The sequence below is a fragment of the Leptodactylus fuscus genome, chromosome 3 (genome assembly GCF_031893055.1).
Source record: "Leptodactylus fuscus isolate aLepFus1 chromosome 3, aLepFus1.hap2, whole genome shotgun sequence".
Lineage (NCBI taxonomy): Eukaryota > Metazoa > Chordata > Amphibia > Anura > Leptodactylidae > Leptodactylus > Leptodactylus fuscus.
Genome location: NC_134267.1, coordinates 55,310,570 through 55,337,993, shown reverse-complemented (window position 1 = coordinate 55,337,993; position 27,424 = coordinate 55,310,570). Strand labels below are relative to the sequence as shown.

Genomic DNA, 27,424 nt, shown 5'->3' with positions numbered 1-27,424 from the left:
TTTTTCCCATAGACTATAATGGGATTCGATAGTCAATTGAGTAGTCAAATATTGAGGCTCTACTCGAAATGAATATCGAATCTCGAATATTTCACTACTCGCTCATCTCTATTAAACTGGGTATATATACAGTCCTATGAAAAAGTTTGGGCACCCCTATTAATCTTAATCATTTTTTGTTCTAAATATTTTGGTGTTTGCAACAGCCATTTCAGTTTGATATATCTAATAACTGATTGACACAGTAATATTTCAGGATTGAAATGAGGTTTATTGTACTAACAGAAAATGTGCAATATGCATTAAACCAAAATTTGACCGGTGCAAAAGTATGGGCACCCTTATCATTTTATTGATTTGAATTCCCCTAACTACTTTTTACTGACTTACTGAAGCACAAAATTTGTTTTGTAACCTCACTGAGCTTTGAACTTCATAGCCAGATGTATCCAATCATAAGAAAAGGTATTTAAGGTGGCCAATTGCAAGTTGATCTCCTATTTGAATCTCCTCTGAAGAGTGGCATCATGGGCTACTCAAAACAACTCTCAAATGATCTGAAAACAAAGATTGTTCAACATAGTTGTTCAGGGGAAGGATACAAAAAGTTGTCTCAGAGATTTAACCTGTCAGTTTCCACTGTGAGGAACATAGTAAGGAAATGGAAGACCACAGGGACAGTTCTTGTTAAGCCCAGAAGTGGCAGGCCAAGAAAAATATCAGAAAGGCAGAGAAGAAGAATGGTGAGAACAGTCAGGGACAATCCACAGACCACCTCCAAAGAGCTGCAGCATCATCTTGCTGCAGATGGTGTCACTGTGCATCGGTCAACTATACAGCGCACTTTGCACAAATAGAAGCTGTATGGGAGAGTGATGAGAAAGAAGCCGTTTCTGCACGTACGCCACAAATAGAGTTGCCTGAGGTATGAAAAAGCACATTTGGACAAGGCAGCTTCATTTTGGAAACAAAAATTGAGTTGTTTGGTTATAAAAAAAAGGCGTTATGCATGGCGTCCAAAAAGAAACAGCATTCCAAGAAAAACACATGCTACCCACTGTAAAATTTGGTGGAGGTTCCATCATGCTTTGGGGCTGTGTGGCCAATGCCGGCATCGGGAATCTTGTTAAAGTTGAGAGTCGCATGGATTCCACTCAGTATCAGCAGATTCTTGAGAATAATGTTCAAGAATCAGTGACGAAGTTGAAGTTACGCCGGGGATGGATATTTCAGCAAGACAATGATCCAAAACACCGCTCCAAATCCTCAGACATTCATGCAGAGGAACAATTATAATGTTCTGGAATGGCCATCCCAGTCCCCAGACCTGAATATCATTGAACATCTGTGGGATGATTTGAAGCGGGCTGTCCATGCTCGGCGACCATCTAACTTAACTGAACTTGAATTGTTTGTCCAAAATACCTTTATCCAGGATCCAGGAACTGATTAAAAGCTACAGGAAGCGACTAGAGGCTGTTATCTTTGCAAAAGGAGGATCTACTAAATATTAATGTCACTTTTCTGTTGAGGTGCCCATACTTTTGCACCGGTCAAATTTTGGTTTAATGCATATTGCACATTTTCTGTTAGTACAATAAACCTCATTTCAATCCTGAAATATTACTGTGTCCATCACTTATTAGATATATCAAACTGAAATGGCTGTTATAAACACCAAAATATTTAGAACTAAAAATGATTAAGATTAATAGGGGTGCCCAAACTTTTTCATAGGACTGTAGTCCAGAGCGGGCGCCCAAAGAGAAAAAATAATCATTACACTGAGCATATACAGTACAGAGCGGTCTTCCAAAGACAAATCATAATCATTAAACTGGGCACATATAGTGAGTGGGCGCCCAAAGTAAAACAAAATCATTAAATTGGACTCATATAGTCCAGAGTGGGTGCCCAAAGTAAAAACATACTTGGAACATCAGACACACCATTGACATTACTAAATGTACCCATGCTTTATTCAATTTTTAATTATTTGTCTCATTTGTATAGTGCACACATATTCTGCAGCGATGTACAGAGATTGCAATCATCACTTACATTGGTATACTGTAGTGCTTCACTGAAATCTCAAAAAAAAAAAAAAAATAGGATTTTATTAAATAAATAATTAATTAAATAAATCATGACACTCAGATATTTGCCTGACCACCAGCCTAATATTCCAACTCCTCTGCAGTAGGCTCAAAATTACAAAGATGGGAGTCGGTAAAATTGAAGCACTTATTATCCTGAGCACATTTTTTTTAGTGGCACTCCCACTTTTTTCGTGCACTTGGTGTGAATGATGGCACAGTTAGAAGCCTAAGAAGAAAAAAAAAAACAAGTCCTGCAGCATGTGGGTGGGATACAAGTCCTGCAGCATGTGGGTGGGATACAAGTCCTGCAGCATGTGGGTGGGATACAAGTCCTGCAGCATGTGGGTGGGATACAAGTCCTGCAGCATGTGGGTGGGATACAAGTCCTGTAGCATGTGGGTGGGATACAAGTCCTGTAGCATGTGGGTGGGATACAAGTCCTGCAGCATGTGGGTGGGATACAAGTCCTGCAGCATGTGGGTAGGATACAAGTCCTGTAGCATGTGGGTGGGATACAAGTCCTGCAGCATGTGGGTGGGATATAAGTCCTGTAGCATGTGGGTGGGATACAAGTCCTGCAGCATGTGGGTAGGATACAAGTCCTGTAGTATGTGGGTGGGATACAAGTCCTGCAGCATGTGGGTGGGATACAAGTCCTGTAGCATGTGGGTGGGATACAAGTCCTGTAGCATGTGGGTGGGATACAAGTCCTGCAGCATGTGGGTGGGATACAAGTCCTGCAGCATGTGGGTAGGATACAAGTCCTGTAGCATGTGGGTGGGATACAAGTCCTGCAGCATGTGGGTGGGATACAAGTCCTGTAGCATGTGGGTGGGATACAAGTCCTGCAGCATGTGGGTAGGATACAAGTCCTGTAGCATGTGGGTGGGATACAAGTCCTGCAGCATGTGGGTGGGATACAAGTCCTGTAGCATGTGGGTGGGATACAAGTCCTGCAGCATGTGGGTGGGATACAAGTCCTGCAGCATGTGGGTGGGATACAAGTCCTGCAGCATGTGGGTGGGATACAAGTCCTGCAGCACGTGGGTGAGATACAAGTTCTGTAGCATTTGGGATTTGTTTAAACTCCCTGCTGTTGGTGAATTAGCGGTGCCTCAACCATGATGATTTTGTCAAGTGTCTACCTAGCCTTATAGAGCTATTCAGTTCACAAGTTGCCCCCTATCCAAGTGATTGGTGGAAACTTGCTCATGCGTGGGTGCCCCATTGCTGGGACATTTGGTTATCTCTGGTAGTTTCTATTCAAATAAATGAAGCCACGCTTGCTGTACGGCCAAGCGCCCTTGGTGTAACTGGGGAGCAAAATTCACCTGTTCTTGAGAATGGTGTGGGTCTCAGCGGTGGTACACCCAGGAAGTTACGCCCTATTCTTTGGAATTCCCCTTTAGGCTAAGTCTCCACGTTGAGGAAATGCAGCTTTTTTTGTTGCAGATTTTGCTGCGGTTTTTTTTGAGCCAAAGCCAAGACTGGCTACAAGGGGAATGGGAAATATAAAGTCACTCTTATACGTCTCCTTTTTGCTCAATCCACTGGTGGCTTTGGCTCAAAAAACCACAGCAAACTCTGCAACAAAGAAATGCGCTTTTGCAATATGGGGCCTCAGCCTCAAGGAGGTTTCTTTAACCGGTTAAGGACCGCCGTACGTAAATTTACGGCCTGCGGTCCAGGTACCTAAAGACCGGAGTATTGTAAAAATACGTCCTGTCTTTAGGTACCTATTTCGCGGGGGGATGGGTGCGGGGAGGACGGGGGTTAGGTGTTACTAACACCTAACCCCTTCCTCAATAACGTCCAGTCGGAGCTGAGTCCGACTGGACGTTTTAACCCTTTCGATCGCGCCGTGAAACATCACGGCGCGATCGAAAGGCATCCGCCGACAATTGAATCTGATCGGCACCCCCCGCGGCGAGATCGGAGGGTGCCGATAGCAGTAAAAGGTAGTCTGGGGTCTGGCCAGTGACCCCAGACTGCCCGGAGCCCCCACATACCTGGTGATCCTGCCAGGACCTTCTGATGTCAGGCTGTGCGTCTACACAGCCTGACATCCTGCTACGGAATGCCATGTGGGACACCTGCATGCTGTGTCTCACATGGCATTCTATATCAGCAAAGTATTGCTGATTGAAGTGTCCTAAATGGACACATGAAAAAGTAAAAAAAAATGTAAAAAAAAATAAAATGAAGTGTATGAAAAAAATTAATAAAGTTATAAAGCCCAAAAATCCCTTTTTCTCAATAGAAAATGAATTATATAAAAAAAGAACTAAAAAGTAATAAAAACAATGCATATTTGGTATTGTCGCGTCCGTAACAATCTGTACAATAAAACTGAAATAATATTTAATGTACACGGCGAACGCCGGAAAAAAAAAACGGAAAATACTCGCCGGAAGTAATGATTTTTCGCCATCTCACCATACAAAATATGCTATAAAAAGTGATCAAAAAGTCATATGCATCCGACAACAGTACCAATAAAAAGCGCAGGTTGTCCCGCAAAAAATAAGCCCTCAACCAACTCTGTCAACCGAAAAATAAAAATGTTACGCCTCTTAGAAGATGCGATGCAAAAAACATTGATTTATGTCCCCAAATGTGTTTTTCCTCTGCAGAACTAGTAACACATAAAAAAATACTATAAATGAGGTATCGCCGTAACCGTGCCGACCCGCAGAATAAAGGGAACATGTTACTTATACTGTACGCTGCATGGTGTAAAATTAAAAAAGTAAAACTCAATGCCAGGATTGATTTTTTTTTTTTAAATCCAGTAAAAAAGGGTTAATAAAATGTATTCAATAAGATGTAGACACCCAAAAATGGTGTCATTACGAAATGCATCTCATCCCGCAAAGAATAAGCCCTTATATGGCCGCGTCACCAGAAACATAAAGAAAATATAGCATCTCACAATGTGAAGACAAAAACCCTCAAAAATCGCCAAATTATTAGAACACAACTGGGTGCGTCATGTAGGGAATATATAAGCTGTGTGAGCGGATATCAGGGGACACCCCAGATTTACAGCTTATGAGGGAACAGACACCAGAAGTGACCCCTAAAGTGACCCCCAGAGTGACTCCCCCAATCATAGGAGCTACGGGGACATAGTAGGGAATTTGGTGTCTGCAATGTCCTCCGCACCTCTTATATATTCCCTCTTCGCCATCCGCTGTGCAGTCACGTCCGGGATACTAATACTCACTACACCCCCTGATAAATTCTTTGAGGGGTACAGTTTTCAAAATGGGGTCACTCCTGGTACCCCATGGAATCCACTTTTCTGGTACCTTACAGGCTCTACAAACATGACATGGCGTCCAGATACCAAACATCTGAATCTGTACTCCAAAAGCCGCATCACGCTCCTTCCCTTCTGCGCCCTGCTGTGCGCCCAAACTGCAGTTTATGACACATGTATGACACATGTATGACACTGGTGTACCCGGGATAATGCACGTAATGTCATATGTGGGTATAAACTGATATTACGGCACAGCCGGACACAGAAGGGAAGAAGGGTCATTTGGTTTTTGGAGCACAGACGGTTTGGTTTTTGGATGCCATGACACTTTTGTAGAGCTGAAACGCCAGTAATTTGGAATCCCCTGATAAATTACCTTATTTTGGAAACTACACCCCTGAAGGATTTATCCAGGGGTACAGACAGCATTTTTAACCCCCAAGTGTTGCTATAACTTTATATATATATATATAACTATAACTGTAGTGGATTGTGAGAGGTGAAAATGACCATTTTTCCAGGAATACGTCCTTTCAGTGCGTAATATGTTGTGCCCACCTTGTATCAGAGATGAACGCTCTAAAAGCTGTTGTGCCTGGGATACCCGTTTAACAGTTTTTGGAGTGTCTCTGCTGACATAAGTCGGGCACAACATGTTGCACACTGAAATGGCAAATCTGTAAAATTTTCATTTTTAACTTCTCTATCAGTTGCGATTTCATTTCTGGAAACTAAATAAATGCAACACTCAAGGGTTAAAAATTCTCGCTACACCACTTGATAAATCCCATCAGTGGGGTAGTGTCCAAAATAGGGTGACATGTCTGCGGATTCCACTTTATTGGCAATTCAGGGGCTTTGCAAAAGTGGCATGACGTCCAAAAACCAAACTGTGCTCCAAAAACCAAAATAGCGCTCCTTCCCTTCTGTCCCCGGCTGTGCCCAAACAGCCATTTCTACCCACATATGGCATTAAGTACGTTATCCGGGGTACACCAGTGTCATACATGTGGGCATACACTGCTATTTGGGTACCCAGCAGGGTGCAGATGTGAAGGAGAAATATGTGCTTTTGGAGTGCAGATTTAGATTCTTCGTTTTTGGACACCATGTCACATTTGCAGAGACCCTAAAATTGCCCCTACAAAATGGGGTCACTTCTTGGTGAATTCCAGTTTACTGGAACCTCCAGGGCTCTGCAAAAACATCATGGCGCCCAGAGGGTCCCTCTAAATCTGTACCCCAAAAGCTAAAACGCACAGTGGTCCTTCCCTTCTGAGCCCTGCTGTGTGCCCAAGCAGCAGTTTACACCCACATATATAATTTTTTGACCCCCGGGATGGCCCACTTAATAGTTTTAGGAGTGCAGGTCTCTGACAACACAAAGTGGGTGCAACGTATTGGGCACCGAAATGGCATATTTTTAAAAATTTCAATTTTCATTTTGTACATTAATTTTTGGGAAGCATTTTAGGCTCAAAATGATAATACCCCTTGATACATTCCTTGACAGGTGTAGTTTCTAAAATGGGGTCACTTTTGAGGGGTTTCCATTGTATTGATACTTTAGGGGCTCTGCAAATGCGACATGGCCCCTGAAAACTATTCCAGCAACATCTGCCCTCCAAAATCCAAATAGCGCTCTTTCCATTCTGAGCCCCACCATGTACCCATACAGCAGATTTTGGCCACATATGGGGTATTGCCGTGTTCAGAAGAAATTGTGTAACAAACTGTGGGGGGCTTTTAATTCTTAAACTATTTGCTAAATTAAAACTATGGCGCTAAATGGACGATTCATTGGGAAAAAAAGTAATTTTTCATTTTCACGTCCCAATGTTATTAAAATCTGTGAAACACCTGTGAGGCCAAAATACTCACTCTACCCCTAGACAAATTCTATGAGGGGTGTAGTTTCCAAAATGGGGTCACTTATAGGGGGTTTCCACTGTATTGGTACTTTAGGGGCTCTGCAAATGCGACATGGGACCTGAAAAATATTCCAGCAAAATCTGCCCTCCAAAAGCCAAATAGCCCTCTTTCCATTCTGAGCCCCGCCATGTTCCCATACAGCAGATTATGACCACATATGGGGCATTTCTGTGTTTGAAGAATTTGTGTAACGAACTTTAGGGAGCTTTTTCTCCTTTATCCTCTTGTGAAAAATAAAAATTTGGGGCTAAATTGACAGTTTGTTGGAAAAAAAGTAATTTTTCATTTTCATGGCCCAATGTTAATAAAATCTGTGAAACAGCTGTAGGGTCAAAATGCTCACTCTACCCTTTAATATGTTCTGTGGGGGGTGTAGTTTCCCAAATGGGGTCACTTTTAGGGGGTTTCCACTGTATTGGTACTCTAGGGGCTCTGCTAATGCGACATGGCACCTAAAATTATTCCAGCAAAATCTGCCATCCAAAAGCCAAATAGCGCTCCTTCCATTCTGAGCCCCGCCATGTTCCCATACAGCAGATTATAGCCACATATGGGGTATTGCCGTGTTCAGGAGAAATTGTTTAACAAACTGTGGGGGGCTTTTACTCCTTTAACCCCTTGTGAAAATGAAAACTTTGGAGATAAAGTGACATTTTAGTAATTTTTCATTTAGACATCCCAATGTTAGTAAAATCTGTGAAACAACTGTAGGGTCTAAATGCTGACTATACCCCTTGATGAATTCTGTGAGGGGTGTGGATTCTAAAATGGGGTCACTTTTGGGGGGTTTCCATTGTTTTGGTACTCTAGGGTCTCTGCAAATAAGGCATGGCGCTGAAAATTATTCCAGCAAAATCTGCTGTTCAAACACCCAGTGTCCCTCCTTCCCTTCCATGCACTGCCGTGTGCCCAAAAATCAGTTTACACCCACATGTGGGGTATTTCTGTGCACGGGAGAAATTGCACAATAAACTGTCAGATGCATTTTCTCCTTCAACCCTTTGTGAATGTGTTAATTTTGGGTCTAAATGAATGTATTAGTGAAAAAAAATGAAATGTCTAAATTTCACTGCCATATTATTTTTATTCTTATGAAAAGCTTAAAGGGTTAACAAACATCCCAAATGCTGTTTTGAATAATTTGAGGGGTGCAGTTTTGAAAATGGGGTAATTTATGGGGGTTTCTATTATACAGGCCTTTATAATTACTTTCAGAACTGAAGTGGTCCCTAAAAAATTGGTTTGGAGAATTTTCTTGTAAATCTGGAAAATCGCTGTTACACTTGTAAGCCTTGTGACGTCCAAAATAAATTAAAAGACAATCAAAAGATGATGCCGATATAAAGCAGAGATATGGGAGATAATATTTATTCATGTATTTGGATGGTATGACTATCTGCCTGAAAAGCAGAGAATTTCACATTTTGAAAATTGCAATTTTTTTCAAATTTCCATCAAATTTCCTAGCTTTTTTATAAATAAATGCAAAAATATTGATTAGTGTTTACCACTAACATGAAGTATAATGTGTTACGAGAAAACAATCTCAAATTCATTTGTGTAAGTTAAAGCGTCTCAAAGTTATTGCCATTTAAAGTGACACATGTCAGTTTTGAAAAAAGAGGCCTAGTCTTTAACATACTTTTGGGCCTGGTCCTTAACCGGTTAAGTGCAGTAGGCAGAACACACATCACACAATCTAGGAGCATGGTTTCGTCTGTAGAAAGGATATATACATTCAGTTTGCTCATATATTATTTCTGTCTTGTAGGCATTCTTCAGTTTTTCTGAGAAGAGAGTGGACTATGATGCATTTAAGGCTATTAACAGTGCGTGTCTGGTATATGATGGAAAGCTGGTCATTGATACGACGTTTCATACAAATGATTCCTCCATAAGAGCAGCAGGACCACTAACCAAGTACTCCAATAGATATTACATCAATGAGTGGTCTCACAGTAACTTCAGCTCCAAGGAGATAGGCGTTCAGCTGGCTGCTACTATGCTTCCTCTGTTTGACCCGACACTTGAGCCTACCGGTGAACCATCACGGGAGTGTGACAAACTCATCCCCATCTATAAAGGACCTACTATTCAAGGTGGGCTCCTAGATATTGTATTATGCCTTATTACAATGTACTGGCCATCTGAATAGATGAAGATAACTATGTTACACATTAAGGGTTTGCAAATCCATGTTGAGATGGTTTTCAGTGGCAGTACAACTGCTTTATAAAATCCCAGCCTTAGGTCTGCATCACACAGGCGGGAAATAAGGGGCAGATATTGTCCGTACTTCCCTGAGTGAACACTGAGCCAGAACCAAACTGAAGATCTTAGTGACTTTTAATGTGGTGCTGCCATAGGATGCCACCTTTGCCACATCAGCTGAAATTTTGGATCTTCTAGATTTGCCTAGAAATCTATAAGGGGGTGTTCACACTACCGTCGCTGTCCACCTTAGGGTTCCTGTAAAACCCCTGGGAAAACTGGAAAGGGAACGGCTTGCTGGCGGTCAGCTTTAAATCTCATTAATTTGAATGGGTTTTTAAAGGTAACCGCCAGTGTCCGTATACAACCTCTCCACCTGGAAACTGGTTTTGTTTTTTTTTTTGCACAGACACAGAGTCGTACATGCAGGACTTTGTGTCCCTGGAAAAAAAAAATGGTTTCTCCGCGGAGAGGCTGTATATGGACACCAGCTATTACCTTTAAAAATGAGTTTTAAAGGTGACCGCCGGCAAGACCTCCCCTGTCCTGTTTCTTCGGGGTTTAGGGTGGAAACCCCGGGACGGACAGTGGCAGTAGTGTGAACGCCCCCTAATTGACATTATTGTAACGCTAAAGCAACAACAGTCCAGTCATATAGTGGTAGACCATGTAAACTCACAAAGTCCTAAAATGCAGCATAAAACACATACCATATATGTACTCGAGTATAAGTAAATCCGAATATAAGCCAACCCCCCTAATTTTACCACAAAAAAACAGGGACTCGAGTATAACCCAAGGGGGGAAAATGCATGACATTCTGTTTGTGCTAATGTTAATCCTAGCAGGCTTTGGGCCTGTATGATAATGTCCCTGACGTCACTTGGTCTGGGATTTTACCATATAGACCCAAAGCCTGTGCTAGTAGTAATAGCCCGCTACTGCTAGCACAGGCTTTGGGCCTGTATGGCAACAGGCTGTTACTGCTACCATAAGGCTTTGGGCCTGTATGATAATGCCCCCGAAGTATGAGGCATTATCATACCAGACCAAAGCCTGGTAGGATTAACATGAGCACAAACAGAATGTCATGCATTTTCTCCCCTCAGCTTATACTTGAGTCAATAAGTTTTCCCCGTTTTTTTGTGGTGAAATTAGGGGGGTCGGCTTATATGCAGGTCGACTTATACTCGAGTATATACGGTATGTGTTTTATGCTGCATTTTAGCACTTTGCTAGCACAGGCTTTGGGCCTATATGGTAATATCTCAGACCACGTGATGTCCAGGACAGGTGAGTAAAACTGTTTATTATTTTCTCTCACATCTCCTGGGGCTCCGATTATTATATTTGGGGGTCTGAAAAGCGGCAGTGGGATCGCGGCCTGGTCTCGGGCCTACTCGCTGCCAGCCTCTGCGTCCTATAGTATAAGTTGAAGCGGGGGTCGGCAGTGAGAAGGCCCGGGGAGGTTGGTAAATAGGCCGATACCTGCTGGGAATACTCCAGCAGGTAGCGGCCTATTATAAAACAAACAAACAAACATAAAGTTCTTATACTTACCAACCTCACGTTGCTCCCGCTGCCACCGCCTCCTCTTCTCCCGGTAGTACGCTGTGTCTCAGCATAGGGGGCGTGATGACACCATCTGCGCTGAGACACAGTAAGACGTCATCGACAAACGCCGGGTGCGGGCCTAAACTTACATGACCACGTCACCCGGCGTGTGATGTAGCTGGGGGAGGAGGCCGGGACTGGAGCGGAGGCCCGCTTGAGCAGCACTGCTGCTGATAGGTGCGTGGTGAGGCAGCGCTGTCCCCAGGACCGCCTTAAGAGGTTTCCAAGGCAGAGGAGACGCTCTGGAAACATCTTGGGGCAGTCCTGGAGACAGCGTTGCCTCACCGCTCACCTAGCGGCAGCAGCGCCACTCCAGCGACCTCCCACAGTTGTCTTGCACAGGGAAGTCTTCTTTAAATTATTGTATTTACTCAAGTATAAGCCGAGGAGCACTTTTTCAGCACAAAAACTGTGCTGAAAAACTCAGTTTATTCTCGAGTATATACGGTAAATCTTCTGTTACAATTCACTACGGAGCTCCAAATGGCCTTGGAAGTGACAGTGATCTTCAAAATGTGACTTCCTATGGTCGAGCAGTTACACACAACCTAATATCACCATGTACAATGCTAGATGTAAGCTGGATTGGATGAAATATGTCTACTGACCTACTCCTCAAAGTGGGCCTCTTGTACTTATTGGAAATTTAACCCCTGAAATAAATGCTGAAGGCTTTAATATAGAAGCTTCAACATCTGCCACAGTGTAACTAAAGCCTGTAGGGTCACAAACCAATACAGTATATGAAAGAATTGCGCTTGTCTATAATATTTCTAGGCACATAATTCATGCTGCGGGAATGGTCCACAGCTATGACCTTGGAAACAATGTCGGGGGGACATTAAGTCAGGTTTGCTGGAATCTATGTTGGTGTATTATGTGCCAAATTTATCAAATGTCTCAAAGATGGTTGATAAATTTTTGTACGTCTTTAAGTCTAAGGACTTATTTGCACTTCCGCATCTGCAGTCCATGCTTTTCACAGACAGAAACCCACCTTGCTCACTTGCGGATGCCGTCTGGGATGTGAACACGTCACAGATGTTATCCATAAAGAATCAGCATCTGTAAAAAAAATTTAAAAAAAGGGAAGAAAAGCCTCCCATTGATTTCAATTGAAGTCAATGGGAGGCTTTTTTTTTCAGCGCTGATTCTGATGCGGAGTCTATGCTAGAATCAGCGCCTACTTCCTCTGTGAATGCCCCCTAAGAACTTACTATATATTTTCTATTCTTTTTGTAACCATTCTTGAATTTGGCTCAAAAAAATGCAGCAAAATGTGCAACAAAAAAAGCTGCATTTCCGCAGCGTGGGGCCTTGTCCTTAGAAGTCTATCACCTGTACTGTATAAGCACATTATAGACTGTTATAGACAATGACATACTGTATAGTATGCTGACATGATATGATATATGATATCTATCATGGTTGCCCGATTTAGCTTAGGATTACTACTGCTTGAGACATGATCAATATTGGTGTCGGCAGACAAGTAGATTGTGGATTGCTGGTAATTTCATTTATTAATATAAGGGGCAGTGTGGAATGTATTGTATTTCATGTTCAGTTTTCTAAATATTCAGATGTACACTTGAAGACTGTGATAGAACGAAATTTGCATGTACAGGAGAGATGGAGACAATTGATCTATAATGATAGGCTATATCTGTTTTGCCTTATTAGGTGGTCTGCTTCCCGGGGGTTATTATTACTTACATGTCGCCAAACCTGCAATTCCATCTCCTTTACAAGCTCAGATGGCACAGCCAAATTATGTAAGTAAAACGGTTATATTTATATTCATGATGGGAAGAACGCCATCACTATTTCATATTGTATAGGAACCATATTGAGAGGACTATAACCTGGTAGAGGTGAGAAGCTTAGACAGGGGTAAGGGGATATTGTCACTCCTTAGGGAGAGACCACCATATAGGTGTGTGGAGATTTATTAAGCCTTTAGCACTCCACTTCGCAAGGAACCATGGGAAGAATATACCAGGTTATACAGTGCCTACAAGTAGTATTCAACCCCCTGCAGATTTAGCAGGTTTACACATTCGGAATTAACTTGGCATTGTGACATTTGGACTGTAGATCAGCCTGGAAGTGTGAAATGCTCTGCAGCAAAAAAGAATGTTATTTCTTTGTTTAATTTTTTTTTAAATTGTGAAAAGTTTATTCAGAGGGTCATTTATTATTCAACCCATCAAACCACCAGAATTCTGTTTGGTTCCCATAAAGTATTAAGAAGTAGTTCAGGTACAAAGAACAATGAGCTTCACATGTTTGGATTAATTATCTCTTTTTCCAGCCTTTTCTGACTATTTAAGACCCTCTCCAAACTTGTGAACAGCACTCATACATGGTCAACATGGGAAAGACAAAGGAGCATTCCAAGGCCATCAGAGACAAGATCGTGGAGGGTCACAAGGCTGGCAAGGGGTACAAAACACTTTCCAAGGAGTTGGGCCTACCCATCTCCACTGTTGGGAGCATCATCTGGAAGTGGAAGGCTTATGGAACTACTGTTAGCCTTCCACGGCCTGGACAGCCTTTGAAAGTTTCCTCCCGTGCCGAGGCCAGGCTTGTCCGAAGAGTCAAGGCTAACCCAAGGACAACAAGGAAGGAGCTCCGGGAAGATCTCATGGCAGTGGGGACATTGGTTTCAGTCAATACCATAAGTAACGTACTCCACCGCAATGGTCTCCGTTCCAGACGAGCCCGTAAGGTACCTTTACTTTCAAAGCGTCATGTCAAGGCTCGTCTACAGATTGCTCATGATCACTTGGAGGACTCTGAGACAGACTGGTTCAAGGTTCTCTGGTCTGATGAGACCAAGATCGAGATCTTTGGTGCCAACCACACACGTGACGTTTGGAGACTGGATGGCACTGCATACGACCCCAAGAATACCATCCCTACAGTCAAGCATGGTGGTGGCAGAATCATGCTGTGGGGCTGCTTCTCAGCCAAGGGGCCTGGCCATCTGGTCCGCATCCATGGGAAGATGGATAGCACGGCCTACCTGGAGACTTTGGCCAAGAACCTCCGCTCCTCCATCAAGGATCTTAAGATGGGTCGTCATTTCATCTTCCAACAAGACAACGACCCAAAGCACACAGCCAAGAAAACCAAGGCCTGGTTCAAGAGGGAAAAAAATCAAGGTGTTGCAGTGGCCTAGTCAGTCTCCTGACCTTAACCCAATTGAAAACTTGTGGAAGGAGCTCAAGATTAAAGTCCACATGAGACACCCAAAGAACCTAGATAACTTGGAGAAGATCTGCATGGAGGAGTGGGCCAAGATAACTCCAGAGACCTGTGCCGGCCTGATCAGGTCTTATAAAAGACGATTATTAGCTGTAATTGCAAACAAGGGTTATTCCACAAAATATTAAACCTAGGGGTTGAATAATAATTGACCCACACTTTTATGTTTAAAATTTATTAAAATTTAACTGAGCAACATAACTTTTTGGTTTGTAAGATTTATGCATCTGTTAATAAATCCTGCTCTTGTTTGAAGTTTGAAGGCTCTAACTTATTTGCATCTTATCAAACCTGCTAAATCTGCAGGGGGTTTGAATACTACTTGTAGGCACTGTAGTCCTCTCTACATCGAGCTGATGATATGCAAGTACATCGAAACGGCCGTCCTCGATTGAGAGACTATACCTGGTAATAATCCCAGCGTCATTGCAAAATAAAGGCCTCTTGGAAGGTCGAGCATGATGCTAAAGGGAGCAGCCTTTATTGGGTTATTTCACAGGAATTCTGTCATCCTAACTACATCAGGGAAGACAGGCTTGCACATTCCAGTGAGCGCCCTCTATTGGTTTGCAACACTGAGGCAGCTTCTGACTTCCTAATTACATCATGGAAGACAGATTTGCATATTCTTCCCATGGTTCCTTGCGAAGTGGAGTGCTAAAGGATTAATAAATCTCCACACTCCTATATGGTGGTCTCTCCCTAAGAAGCGACAATATCCCCTTAATATTGTATAGGGATATAGTAGCGACTATGCACTACAGATGACTTTGTTTTAAAGGAACAATAAACCTTAAAATTTTGCAGAGAACACAGATGATATCTTCCTCTGAGCGCTTTCATCTTTTCTTGGCAGATGAGAAGGGATAAGACTTAGCCAAGGGGGCCATTGGAGACAGATTAATGGGCAAGGCTCCTGAAGCCAGTTATCTTACAGCCAGACTCAGGCCTATTAGAAGGAGAAGTTGGTAAAAGACTGATCTCCTGGGGCACATATAGACTTTAATTCTTTAGGTATTTCTAAGTTTACATTGAAAATGAGATTCAATAGTAAGGACTCTTTAAAGTGTAACTAAACATTTGATCAACTTTTGATTATATGGCAGTATTTGTGTCATTAATACATATTTGTAATATACTTTACTAACAGATTTTGTCTCCTATCTGTGAAATTTCTTTACTCTCCCCCTTGCTTCTTTATTGAAAGCTGTACCCAGCTTCTCACTGTATATGGTGTATGGGTTTGTATGTGTGATGAACAGAACACAGGGGTAATATAAAGGGCACACATAGTACACCTTGAGAAGCTGGGTATCAGTCTAAATAGAAAAGCAAGGGAAATACTAAAGAAATGCAGGATTTTGCAGAAAGGAGCCAAATGTGTTTATAAAGTATATTGCAAAATTTATTATTGACACAAATTCTACCAGAAAATAAAAAAATTTGAAAACCGAAAAGTTGCAATATATTCAGGGTATTCCGTCTATTCTTATACACGGTGTCTTACCAGTTTTTCTGCTGACAATAGTACCATTATGGCTGCAGCAGATCTTGCATTTTGGACAGGCGGGTGTACTTTACAATAAGGAGCAATCTGCCTCCTCTCCTATCCATTACTAATACTAGTAATAAATGGTTAATTTACATGTAACTCTGCCAGGAGTAACTGTAAAATAGCAAACAAAAAGCTGAGAAAATCCCAAAAGAACATAATATAGGAGATTCAATGATGTCGCTAGAAAGATCCCAGACACGGGCAAAGAGAAATCTGAGCAAAAGGAAAGCTGCTCACTGCCTATGACTAATAGTAATAATGCAAGTATCTATTCAGAAATAAATATACTCACTCACTGTTGAGAATCTTCTGTGCATTTCATGATTTGTGAAAGCTGTGAGGAACATTCCCTTCTCCATTCAGAAATAAAGCCCAGTCCTGCACTCCTGCACTCTCTGTGGACCAGTCTTGCTTTTTCAGTGGTATCAATGGGCTAAGGTTCCCTAGTAACAGGGACTGAACAGCAATTTAGCTGAGAGGTTAGAGAAGTTTTTCATGGAGAAAACAGGAACATTTTTTATTAAATAAAATTAAATTAAATTTTGGTCCAGAATCACATGCTCTATTTTATGAGACTAAGTTGTCTGAAAAGTTAGTGGCCATTTCAGTTATGAATTGCTGAAATTTCATTAGTATTTTCTTATGCATTGTTGTTGTGTATTTTTCTTTAGATGACAGCTATTATCATATCCTGATATTAACAGACAATATACAGTAATTTTTCAAAGTGGGAACCCTGAAATGCTAGATCTATAAAATTCAACCATATTTTTACAGCATCATATAAATATACTTATAACAATGAGTCCATTTTTACATTGACATTTCAGGGGCAAGAAGTAATAACTGGCAAAGCACTTAATGGAGATTACTTCCGCCTGCACATCGGTCAGTACAGTATGGTAGAAGCTATAACCTGTTTATCTCTGAAGCCTTTCCCTGTCTCCAATCTCATATGCCTGTATGGACAGCATGAACGTCTGCTGAATAATCTGTGCTCTAGATATAAAGAAGGACTTATACAAGACCTTTATAGGTAAGGACTCTAACCCATGCTGCATTGTTAGTAGCTGCGTAATACCACACATGCCGGTCATACATCACTTTCTACATAAACACTTAATGCGCATGCATATATGAACCCAGTTTACAGGCCTGTGATTTAGTTCAGTGCTGAACTAAAGGCCATTTACATATGAACAATTTTACATGTAAAGGTAAAGCTGAAGGTCAATGGACAAGACAGCAATCTGTATATAGGAATGCAGAAGGTATGGTCTGTCACTTAGGTGTGCAGGATGAGGGATTATGGGAAATTGAAGAGTAGTTTGACATATAGTTCAGTGTGCAAGTTGTAGCTTGGCACATAGACCTGTGCACATCTGAGAAAAAAGATTGGGCCGGTTGAGACCGAACAGTTAGTTAATAGAGATGAGCGAGTAGTATTCGATCGAGTAGGTATTCGATGGAATACTACGGTATTCCAAATACTTGTACTCGATCGAGTACCACTCGCTATTCAAATGGAAAAGTTCGATGCAGAACCAGCATTGATTGGCCGAATGATATACAGTCGGCCAATCAACGCTGGTTCTTCTCCTACCTTTAGAAGTCTTCTCTGTGCAGCTTCCCCGCGGCGTCTTCTGGCTCTGAATTCACTCTGCCAGGCATCGGGCCTGGGCAGAGCCGACTGCGCATGCCCGCTTGTAGTGCAGACATGCGCAGTCGGCTCTGCCCAGACCCGATGCCTGGCAGAGTGAATTTAGAGCCGGAAGATGCCACGGGGACGCTGTACGGAGAAGACTTCTCAGAGGATCTAGCCCGACCCTCACTCGTGAACTTGGTAAGTATAATTTGATCGAATGTTGCCTACCCCTGAAACGAGCATTTTCCCCCCATAGACTATAATAGGGTTCGATATTCGATTCGAGTAGTCGAATATTGAGGGGCTACTCGAAACGAATATCGAATCTCGAACATTTTACTGTTCGCTCATCTCTTAGTTAATGTAGTTAATGGGGAGTTCTCCATAACTTTACTATTGATGATCTAGACTTAGGATATCGCATTGGAAGTGCTCGGCTTACGGCATCCCCACTGATCAGCTGTTTGTCAGTGTACCATAACTATATACAGGTCCTGGAAGATCACTCCCGTTTTGGCACAAAGTAGAGGTAGGGTAGAAGTGACTGGCATGTAAGTGTGTCTTGGGAAGAACTGTCTTCAACATAGAAATACTGAAAAAGTAGTGGTATGGTTCTCATTCACCCACAGATATAGAAAGAACAGTGACATGGTTTTTGGTCTCAAGATAAAGGACCTATACATGTGAATAAAAAGCTGAGATTTAAGAGAAAGAGGTTAACAGGGTTTTCTGGGATTTAAATATTGATGACCTTTCCTTAAGGTAGGTCATCAATATCTGATCCGTGGGGCTCAACACACAGGACCCCTCATAGATCACTTGATTGAAGTGGCAGTGGTCCTCCGGTGACCCCACTTTTGCTTCGTCGGCAATGGAGTAATGTTCATTTGTCAGGTGGAAAAGTGATTGGGTGCAGAGCTGCAATATCAAGCACAGCCACTGGTGGGAATGCCCGCGTGTTGGACTCCCATTGATTGCCTATCCTAAGGAAAGGTCATCTATGTCTTAGACTGAGAGCACCCCTTTATACAATATAGAATAGCAGTCATTTCATTAGTCTCTGTGAATATGCTCCATTACTAGGGAAAGATATATGAATTCTATGGGACTGCTTAAAAACTGAAAGCGGATAGACAGAGGTCATTCTTCTGTATTTTTGGCATCTACAATAGAGCAGTCTGCAGTAATAGTTTATACCGAAACCCAGATTGAAACCTGACAAACCTTATTATTAGTCAATGCAAGAGAAACCAGAAACCTCTTGTAAGATGGGATTCTTTTCTACATTAGGCTGAGATGATAATTTAGTGTATATCTCTATGGACCATCATCCAGTGTGCGGTCTTCATGGAGCTTTGTTGGTGCACCGAAGACAAAGTAGACAACACAGAACTATTTCCTTAAGTGTGCTGCATCGCTATCTGTACTGAGGATCAGATAATAGACTGTGACATTTCATCTGCGGCTTTCATTCCCGCTTCTCTGAAAAGTTCCTTTAGATGCATCGATTTGTTGTTTGAGCTGAAAAAAAGAAAGTTGAAATATGAAGGCATTTTACTTTCCATTTTGTTCTGAATGCATCATGGATAAAAGCATCTGGTGCACTGCGGAGAAGAGCAATAGCCTCTCTGCTTTGTAAAGATGTTCACTCCGGGGGAACTTCCAAGTATGCATAGAGGAATCTTTCACTGGGTAAATATGGTAGGAATAATGTAAGGACAGGCTAATGCAGGAAATGTTGTGGCATGGTATTACGTTTCTAGCCATGGTGGGCCCCAGACAAAGGAGTAATAAGCTCTTCTCCAAAGACCTTGGTGCACCTTTACAACCAGATCTCTATCGGTTCACTGCATCTAAATAAAAAGTAATGTCCTTTGTGAATGCTATTGAATAAAAATCTACAATTTCATTTATACTGTGCTTATGAGTCTTCAAAAAACAACAATTGTTCATCCCCTATATAGTTTTATTATTTCATCCCTATGTACACAAGGCTGCATAAAAGATGTCTTCTCCAGTATATTTACAGGACAGAGCGTTCCTACCACGATTCCCTCCCCATAATTGGCCACTCATCGCCCACTATAATAGGGTCTGTCACTATGATCAGTTACTTTCACCATTGTGTAAGAACAGAGAGGTCAAACACCTTCAGTTTCAATAAAAATGTGTTATATTGTGCTATATTGATCTAAAAGGAGGCAAAATAACCCCCTTACAAGTCTTCTGACAATATCACCTTAGACAGGTCGTCTGGTCTATAAAACCCATTGTAAAACATCCTAGTAGATCAGTAGGCGTTGTAAAGTTTTTGTTGTAAAATAATAATGACCTATCTAGGCCACCTATGATTTGGCCCTGGTCTTGCCCTGTCAAGTTCTGCACCCTTCCTGGAAAGATGTTCACTTGTCAACTAAGCCTGAGACCACTGAAGACATTGACCCGTCTGCAGTTGTGCAGTCTAAGGAAGGCATGGCATGACAGATCTCAGTGCGGTAGCCGTGTGGTCAGAGCTTGGTCATAGCACTAAAATGCGTAGACAGCTCTTCATCGGCTTTCCTATAAGAGGACGGAGCTATAATAATAATACATTTTATTTATATAGCGCCAACATATTACGCAGCACTGTACAATTCGTAGGGTTCACGTGCAAACAAAATGAGACATTAAAGATTAAGATATCAGTTCATACAAAAGGAGCGAAGGACCCTGTTCACAAGAGCTTACAATCTATGAGGTTAAGAGGGTGATGCAAGAGGTTGACAAGAGCCCAACGGGAACAGGAATGGGCTGAACGAAAACTGATGAGAGGTACACATGATTGCTACCATCATTGTAAAAATAAATAGGACAAAAAGTGGCACAGAACAATCTTAATGTGCCCATAGACATAAGAACAAAGTTGGCAGAACCCGATGATTTTGGTGGGACAGGTCACTATGTTATGTGTTTGGGGGGTATGTCAACTGCCCCCAGAAAGGTGATATCAGAGAAAGATGGATTAGACATGTTCAACAAGTTGCCACAATATTCTGAATCCCTTCCCTTTGCCCATTAAGATTTCTGCCAACAGCTATTGCAGATCTTTGATCATCTTTTGTCAAGGTACCTAGACAGGGGGAGGGAGAGGACATATTTATTAGAGCACTCATGTATATAAATTTTGTATTGCCATGATCGTGCTGACTCACAGAAAAAACATAACTTGTTTTTACTGCACCGTGAAAACAAAACCTGAGAATACTGCATGAAAACTGGTCTTGTCCTCGAGGGGTTAAAAAGACTTCCATGCAAGTAGGAACCAAGCATGCATGTGGATGGGAAAGCAGGGAGGAAACACTGTCAGTTATTGCAGGTCTATAGCTAGCTTCATGTGCAGGAAACTCACCTAGAGGTAGAGATCTTCTTTTTTTCGTTTAACTGTTTATTTAAAGGATTTTTTAATAAAAAAAAAGATAACAATAAACCGTTCTGAACTGAGAGTGGTAAACAGGGGATGATGGTACAATACACATACATAGTAGTGTCGAGTAATAAACCCCCCCAAAAAAGGAACATTTCACATCGACAAAATAATTGACGACAAACAAGGGTTAGATGGGACAGGAGAACAAAAGGATGGAGAAGACAAGGAGAAACATCAGCAGGTGAGGGGAAGGTCCAGATAGAGACCTTCTTTTTATTCAGAATGCTCATGTTTATACATTTAGTATCGCCGTGATCATACTGACTCACGGATTGAAGATAATATGGCATTTTTAAAGTACAATGGATGCTGTAAAAAGAAAAACTTTAAGTGCAACTGTATTTTTTCAGTTTCACCCCATTAAGATTTTTCCAGCTTCTCAGTACATCATATGCAATGGTAAATAGTTCCATTAGGAAATACAGTTTGTCCCAGATTAAAACAAGCCCTCATATGGTTACGTTTCTAGAACAATAAAAAAAGTTATGGCTTTTTGGAGGTCGGGAAGATAAAATGGAAATGTAAAATTGAATATTGCCCTGGTCCTTGAGGAGCTAAGAATCCATAGATGCTTGGTCAAACCTAGCATTCATGCGGGGCGACATGGTGTCTCAGTGGTTAGCAATACAGCCAAGTAGCACCGAAGTCCTGGGTTCGAATCCTGGCAAGGAGTTTGTATGTTCTCTCTGAGTTTTTGTGGATTTCCTCCTATACTCCAAAAACATTCTGATAGGGAAAAATGTAGATTATGAGCCCCTAGATGGGGCTCAGAATCTACATTAAAATGTAGCATGCATGTATATCAGAGGTTTCCAAACTTTTTTTTTCTCATAGACCACTTTAAAAATTTTACTGGTTTCGGTGGACCCCTTGCTGCTATATTTCTACCATATTCCCAAAACTCGTCAAAAAATGTGAAGATTAGATCTAACGAAAATTGCGCCGCGGCTGAGCTCCCTGGGGGTCCACCTGGACCACTTTGGGAATCTCTAATGTATATGGAGAAAAAGGGAAAAGAAAAAAAGGTGTGGCTCTGCTAACATGTATTGACGATGTATGGCCAGCTTCATGTGTAGGAAACTCAACTAGAGGTAGAGATCTTCCTCGTATTTAGAGAACGCACCATTTATATTTGCAGACACAATCTTACCATAAAGGTAGTGAAGCGAGAACTCTGTAAAACCGAGAAATCGCTAAACTAAGAGTACATAAATAAATGCTTCTAATGGTGCACATGTACAATCTCCTTAAAACCTCATAGATGCATAGCTAGCCATGTTGGGTCGGGAAAAGCTTTATCAGCTAAAATAGAGTCTGAATCTAAGTGGCAGAAGGCAGAAGAAAACACTTTGAAATCATTTTATGTTTCTAAGAAATCTTTAACAAAGAGCTGAAAGAACCAAAAGGCCGTTTTTTTGTCCAAGACTCTCTTTTGTGGTCACTAGTGTCATCATCCCGAACCTTCCTAGGACAAGGATTGTAAGTGCTACTTACAAGTCAATAGCTAGACGTGATAACATGCATTACCCAGCTACTCATGTACTCGTCTCTCTTGGCAGTCAAGCACGCTGACCTTCTGGAAAGCAGTAATGCTTCAAAGCATTTTGAAACAAACACTACCATGAGCGGGAGAAGAAAGATAAAAGGAGCCCCAGAGATGTTCATCTGAAATATTAATAAATAGGTGACATTGTTCTACTGTAATACCGCGCTGTAGTGCTCTTCTATAGGCCTGAATGCTTTGTGATATATGTTTCAGCAGACATTAGCTCTTATAACATAAGAAATGGCTATGAATGGAGAGGGAAGCACTTAAATGAAAAAGCGAATACAATATGTATTATATAAAACAAGATTTTATCCATGAGTGGTGATTGATGAGAATACCTTTCCTATACCTAATACCTTTCATACATGCATTATGGAAGGCAGCGATATACGGTAGTACGTTTTTTTTTATTGCAATGCAAAATATTTTCCCCAGAAATATATAGAAGTATATGTACATGCAACGTAAGCCTTATATCTATGTCCAATAAGCAAAGACTCTAGTGGTCGGCCCTATTAAGGGCTGTATGCTTTATTACGTCTTTGTACTTAGTTATATGTGCATACACTATTGGACAGTATGCACATAACAGGACAAGTCAGATACCCTAAATAATAAAATGATCAAAAGCAATCAAAAAGTCTTATATTTGCCAAAATGGTATCAATAAACCATATATCTCATCTCTCAAAAAAAGTTATTATGAGTGTCAGAATATGGCAATGCAAAGAAATTAGTAAAGTATTGGTGACCTGAACACATTACAATTACAACAGGACAAGTGAAATTCCCTAAAATATATTAGCTCCTTGGGCATCAAGAGGCATCTAAGTATTCTTAGGAGAAGAGTATCGCAACACTTCCCTGAAGGTCGAATGCTCATTCAACAGCTGTCTCTCCCCATTCATCTATACACATGCCCATCCAGTTTGAATAAGCTTTTATATATTCTCCGTTGTAGTGGAGAGAACTCTGGGGCTGGTTTATCTCCAAAAGAGCAAAAGCATGTTTAACCCCTTCCCAAAATCCATGGTACATGTTTGGCCAACTTCAGGTCTATAACATGGTTTACAAAGAAGACACTTGCTAGCAATGTCCATGATCTGAAGCAAGTCTTATTATGGACATTTAAGATAAGATAATCCTTTAATTGTCCCACCATGAGGAAATTCAGTGAGTTACAGCAGCTTAGATAATACAATAATATATTACAAGAAAGAACACATACAAGCTCAGAATATCAGATAGAAAAGATACTAGGAGTCATAGCAGCTAGGAAGAAAAGAAAGACTCCAGGATCATTTAGTTCTCCGTGCGGAGTGATCGCCACTTAGCCTGATGTAGATTATACAGCCTGACCGTGGTTGGGAGGAAGGATCTCCAATAGCGCTCCTTTTCACACTTGGGGTGAAGCAGTCGGTTACTGATAGTACTGCCCAGTCCTATCACGGTCTCATACATGGGATGGGAGGTGTTCTCCAGCATGGAGCTCACCACGGACAGCATCCTTCTGTCACCCACCACCTGTACTGTGTCCAAGGGGCACTGCTACCACAGTTACTAAGATCATTTTTAGGGAGAGGGCTCCTTCGAGTGACACAATGTCCCCCTTCATGAGATTGTAGGAGCCTCTAGATTGCTATGCCAGCTGGCAGTCAGTGAAGTCTCCAGGTCCTGCCATTGTAAAATGTCTCTTCCTAAATTTTGTGTATTAACGGTTTGCACTGTGGTATAAGTGATCCAGTTAATGCATGTTTAAATCCCCAAAAGGGGCAACAATATTGTAAAAAAAAATGTATTTTATAACTTTTCTATTTTGTCAAATACAATCTGCCAGATAAGGTAGTATAAGGAAGATCAATCTTCTATACCGCCATCCTTTGCCAATCTTATTTTCCTTTCATTCTATAATCTTAATTTTTTTAATTAAAACATTTGGATATAGTTTCGTTAAAATACGTTACATATTATTTCTTACAAAATATATCACCGACTCGTAAGTGGAACCTTAACATTGACTCTTTGTTTTCCTTTCAAATTGTAAGGGAAAAAATAAGAACAATAGTGTCTTAGTTATAAAACATCTTCCATATACTAATGGTGGATAGAAGGTGCTTCAAGTACCTGACTGCATTGACTACATAGCATATTACAGAGTGTAGGAGTGCTCAACTATTGTAAAAACTGGATAATTTCACTGTGTGTTATACCTAATTATTTTGATGATTTCGGAAATTGTCAAACATTTTGGTGAAATGAACATTAAGAATCCAGATATCCATTAAAATCAAAGATCTAAAGGCATGAAAGAGAAAGCTCAGCACTGCTGTAGGCCATTATTATCCCTGAAGCATTGCAAATAAGTAAAATTACTGCAAGTATAACCCACACGGATAGTGAGCTACATGTGCCGGAACTTTCAGTCTAGTCTAGATATAGTATCGTGACTCAAGTAGATGCCACCATTCCCGGTATGGTAACAATTCAGTGGGATTAACTATAATTCAGCTTTCATTGTCAAAAGGGGCAGTATTGCTGTTGTCATGGTGATAATGCCACCATTCATTGTTTAATGCAAAGTTGCGTACAGGTTTTCATCATTAGTCAAATAACCTAGAGTAGAGACTGGTAGAGCTGGTGTCTGTTTTCTTGTCCTGCAGTGATGACATCACAACATCCATGTGACTAGTACAGATTTTCATAATTAGTTAACCTAGAGTAGAGACTAGTAGAGCTGGTTTCTGTTGTCCTGTCCTATAGTGATGACTAGGGTTGAGCGATTATGTTCGGAAAAGATCAGATTCCGATCGGCGATCGAGAAAATTTCACGATTGCCATCGGAATTCCAAACACGATCTTTTTATGTGGGATCGAGATCGGTGATTTTTCCCACAATGCTTTCCTTAGCCTTCACACTGAGTATACGCTGTATATTCAGTGTGAAGGCTCCGCTGCAGTTCCATAGGAATGAATGGAAGCAGCCGGCACACAGCCTTAACCCCCTGCGCGCCGGCTGCCTCCATTTATTCGAATGGAAGGCTAAACTAAATCTCTAGCAGCTACTTACCTCTAGAGATGGCTGCTCTGGTGCCCTCCTTCTTCTTGCCTCGCTGCCCCGCCTCTCAGGTTAGTGTTTAAAGCGCTAGGTAGGCGGGGCTTGTGGCTTAGAGTGTGGGCGGGTCAGGGCAGGGAGACATGACGTCTCCCTTCCCAGTACCCGCCCACACTCTCCTAACCCGCCCACACTCTCCTAACCTGGCAGGTAGGGGGCAGCGAAGGAAGAAAAGCAGCGTGGAGCAGCAGCGAGGTGAAGAGTGAAGGCACGGGGCACAGGACCAGCCATCTCTGGAGGTAAGTGGACACCAGGGGGGACTAAGTAGCCAGAGGATTAAAAAAAAATCCTCTGGCTACTTTAGTGATTCACTACACAGTGTGGATTCTAACAATTGTTAGATTCCATGCTGTATAGTGAATAGGATTGCTTTTAAAATCTGATCTCCGATTAATAAAAAAAATCCCATTGACTTGCATTGGGAATTGGGATCGAGATCGGGTTCGAATGAAAAATGATCAGAAATCGGATTGTAAAATCGATCCTGAAAAGTCAAGATCGGCTCAACCCTAGTGATGACATCACAACATGCATGTGACTGGTACAGATTTTCATAGTTAGTCAACCAAAAGTAGGGATTGGTAGAGCTGGTTTTTGTTTTCCATTTCTTGAAGTGATGACATCACAACATCCACATCACTCCTGTAACCCTCGCGTCTATATAAAATCCACCATCATCATGGCTGTTTATTTCTCAAGTGTATATAGACAACCCCAGTAAGACTAAACTGTTGCAAGTTTCTTGACTGTGTAGTAGAAGCTGCTATATCAACACCCCCTGATGACATCACTTCCTGCTCTGCAGCTATTGGCTGAAGTGTCACCTTACAGACTTCCTGATTTTCCCGCCCACTACATGTACCTATCATACTGGTACTACTGTGAATTATTTTCTCCATTTTACCAGATTTATTTACCATAGAGTAGAAGGACTTCGGTAGATAGAAATAAAGAGTTTGTGGAATACTGACCAGAGTCTCATCCCTAATTTTTTATGTAGATTGTGAGCCCCCATATAGGGATCACAATGTATTTTTTTCCCCTATCAGTACGTCTTTGTAGAATGGGAGGAAATCCACGCAAACACAGGGAGAACATACAAACTCCTTGCAGATGTCGTTCCTGGCGGGATTTGAACCCAGGACTCCAGAGCTGCAAGGCTGCAGTGCTAACCACTGAACCACCGTGTTGGCCCCCAATCCCTAATTTTTTTTGTATAAAAAGTACTATTATTTTAATCGGTACCTTGTGGCTCTCCAGTCCAAAGGACCAAAATAGATTTGGTTTCAGAGGGACGTTCTTCATCATAGACCCCCATCTATTATCTCCAATAACTATGCCCTACTAGGGCAAATAACATGGGCAGATATTGCAGTATATGCTAATAAATATTTTATTTTTCCCTCCATTATTTTTCTGATGTCTTGTCCTTTGTTAGCCAGAGGTTCATAACATCAGACAAGTGATGATATCGCTTGTATCCAAAGTACATGAAGCCATTTAGCTCTTCCACGACCATCATTTTTATACTATGTGATATTCATTAGCTTCCATTTGTAATCCTATAGCAAAAAAATAGATAATTGTAGCAGAAATTAACATTTCTGTTGTACTGAAAAGAACATTGTCTACCAAAAGAATGAAGCTCGTATTCAAGGGAAGTAATTGAAGCAGGATTGGGACATGAAATGGGCCTATCTCTACTC

General features: G+C 41.5%; 1 protein-coding gene across 1 annotated transcript in view; it reads left to right on the top strand.

The window, feature by feature from the left end:
• Positions 1-27,424, top strand: part of CFAP61 (cilia and flagella associated protein 61) — a 227,796-nt gene that overhangs the window by 165,983 nt on the left and 34,389 nt on the right. The window contains exons 23-25 of the mRNA XM_075267626.1: positions 9,068-9,395; positions 12,805-12,896; positions 16,777-16,982. Of these exons, the coding sequence (XP_075123727.1) occupies positions 9,068-9,395; positions 12,805-12,896; positions 16,777-16,982 (626 nt within the window). The remainder of the gene's footprint in view (positions 1-9,067; positions 9,396-12,804; positions 12,897-16,776; positions 16,983-27,424) is intronic.